This window comes from Geospiza fortis, unplaced genomic scaffold (genome assembly GCF_000277835.1).
Source record: "Geospiza fortis unplaced genomic scaffold, GeoFor_1.0 scaffold172, whole genome shotgun sequence".
NCBI classification, from domain to species: Eukaryota; Metazoa; Chordata; class Aves; order Passeriformes; family Thraupidae; genus Geospiza; species Geospiza fortis.
Genome location: NW_005054309.1, coordinates 2,568,945 through 2,571,897, shown reverse-complemented (window position 1 = coordinate 2,571,897; position 2,953 = coordinate 2,568,945). Strand labels below are relative to the sequence as shown.

General features: G+C 41.0%; 1 protein-coding gene across 1 annotated transcript in view; it reads right to left on the bottom strand.

Moving 5' to 3' along the window:
* The window catches only part of LRCH3 (leucine rich repeats and calponin homology domain containing 3), a gene marked incomplete at its 5' end in the record, with an annotated part of 57,302 nt that extends 54,351 nt beyond the window's left edge, over positions 1-2,951 (bottom strand). Inside the window, one exon of the mRNA XM_031055424.1 lies at positions 2,867-2,951. Coding sequence (XP_030911284.1) covers positions 2,867-2,951 — 85 coding nt within the window. The remainder of the gene's footprint in view (positions 1-2,866) is intronic.
* Between the last annotated feature and the right edge of the window lie 2 nt (positions 2,952-2,953).

The following is a 2,953-nucleotide window of genomic DNA, read 5'->3' as shown; positions in this document are numbered from 1 at the left end:
CAGACTATCCCATCTTCAATTTGATTTTATAGGTGATTTTAATTCCAGTCAAAGCACAAAATAACTAGAAACCCACTACTGCTTTACTCCCTGCTGAAGTTATATGCTCAGTTCTGAGAGTAACTTTGAGCATTGATCTTGGTTTAAAAAGTCACATCTGGGTTTCCATCATCTGGAAGACAGCAGTGCCCAAAAGCAGCCAAGGCTCTGACATGATTAGAAAATCACTTTCCAGTGAAAAGTTTATGCACTGAAGAAAATGATTAATGACAAACTCAACTTTTCCACCTAAAAGAAATACTGTATTATAAAGGTCAAAAATAAAGTGCAGCAAACCTGACCTGGTTTTGCTGCTCTGGTGACAGTTTAGTGAGTGGTTAAGAATGGTACATAGAAGCTATTACAGCTTGAGCACCAGGGTTACTATTAGTCAAATCTGAACCCATACAAAGTCCAAAAAAATGTGATCTTCCCGTTGATTTAACATCTGCAAATGCACCTTATGGCTGCCATCACCCACCATCAACCTCAAAATCCGCACAGAGCACCAACTAAACTCGATCAAACCTCTGATCTCTAACACCCTGCTCCTGCTGACCCACTTTGCTGGTTCACCTGCGCTCAGAGCAGCTTCCAGGCAAGGCCAGGGGCTCTGTCAGGGCTTGGGGCAGAGAGATCCTGGTTTCTGGGCAGGATAGTTACGTTAATGAGGGATGTGATTCATTCCCACCTCATAGGCATCCATGTGCTTACACTGACATGCAGTTACTTTTATTGCTCCAAGAATGGGAATGAGCTGTATCAGTACATGATCCACACCAGAGAGGTGTCTACGCAGGCACATGAGGAAGAAGGTTTGCACATCGTTGTTTTGTCTGCAGTTTTGTAACTGAGTTTGTAATTTGGGAGCAATTCCAGTCATTTTTATGAAACACAGAAATGCAGCACCTCATGTGCTTGGAGTCTGTGGCACAGCATGTAGGAAGGTTCTTCAGAGTCTACAGTGTAGGGTGTTGTTTAAAGTGTTTACTTCAAGTGTTTATAACACCTAACACACAAATACATTGTATCATATTATTTGTGGTTAGTCCCATACAAAAGAATTTTAAGTCTCCTCCCATGAACAAAATTGTGCCCAGAGTTATTAAAAAAAGTCACAGAACAGACCATGCTAAAAAAACAAAAAGCACAAGATGAAGTTATTCACAGCAGCCTTCAAAACAGAGAATTAAACATAATGTGTGTCCCCACACACACTCAATAAGCTTTGCTTTTTACAACTTAAGAACAGTTCTAGCTTTTTTCTGAGGTTCATTGTGATGATAAATGCACAAAAGTGTATGGCATGCACTGCTGCTTATTAGCATTTAATGCTTCTTGAACAACTACAATGCAAATATTCATCACAATAGATGGGAACCTTGGTGGGAACAAGAATTCCCACAAATTGTTTAAGAGTACAGTAAATGAATAGTGTTATAAACAAAAAGCCCAAACCCCTCACAAATGTGTATGCTGCATTGGCTAACAGATAACTCCACTACACATGCATTGTGCAACTGCACTTGTAAAAAAGAAACAAAATACAGCCCAAAAATTTATATCCCAATGAGAAGTGTTTTCTATGTATAGCTGGGTTCAAGATAAGCAAACCAGTGCTGTCTCAAGGTTTGCTTGAGTTTTCATGAGTGTTTCTTTTGTTAGCGACAGATTTTTGCATAAGTAGGATGTGACAGGACAGAGTATGAAGTCAAGACAATTTTAAAGAAGGTTCCATTTTGAATTACTTAAATGACAGTGTAATCAGCACACTTACAAACAAACATGGCAACCTGAAAAAAGTGATGTTGGAAGCTTATTTTTAAACTTTCAAGCTACAACTCAAGACTAAAAGCTCTAGATTTTAAAGCTTCAAACAGATGGTATGCTGACGCCTTTTAAAGTTAGTTTGACTTTGCTTATACAACTGCACAATCAAAATAAACTAAATCATGTATTAAGGAGATTTCTACATCTGCACAAACTCTCATTCCCCAGCTCTCAGCTCTCTAGTTAGTACAGTAATATGCAAACACAGATGTGTTTTCACTTGTGATCAAGGTACTTACAGTCAAAGTGTAAGTTTTTTAGTCTGTTCTTATGGATACATTTAAAGACTAGAGAGGACAAAAGCCCTAATGCTTACTGTACCTTGTAAAGTAATTAACAATCTTTAATATCCTTAAATTCATGCTATACAGGAGAAAAAAAGAAAAGGCTGTGATTATATTAGTGGTATCTTTCATATCTTCTTATGACTGTTTGAAATTACAATAATAGAAGGATAAGAGCTTATAAAAAATAGTTTCTTTAGCATACACACACCTGACAGCCCTTCTTGGAAAGCTGGTTTCCCGTGTCAGCAGGACAAGATGAGAGACTGTGAGGGTGCACACGTATGTGTATATACACACATTCACATATAGATGTATCAGAGCAAGAACAAGACTAGCTAAAATCACAGCAGCAAGCAACAATCTGAGAAAAAACTCACAACGCTCTTTAAAACAGTTCCCCACAAGGGAAACGTTTTACAGCAGAGACGATAAAGTAAAAAAACCCCTACAATGGGAGAGATCTCATCAGATGGGCAAAGGAAGAACCCTGCCAGAGCTCCACCATCCTGCCTCGAGAGCCTAGGAGAGGAAGGGCGGAGAGCGAAGGGAGGAGGCGAAACCATCTTCAATTTAACGAATAGACAACAAATTGGTCACCTCAGACTCAGTCCCGAGCGAGGGGCTGGTAGGGCAGCCAGGACGCCCAGAGCCGCCGAGAGCCCCCGCTCCCATTCCCCGCTGCCTCGCCCCCCTCACGCCCTGTCCCTCACCAGCCTGGGTGGTGTCGCTGAGATCGTGGTTGGCGGCGCTGGCCCGCGGATAGTCCCGGAGCTTCCTGCCGCTCAAACTGAGGGTCC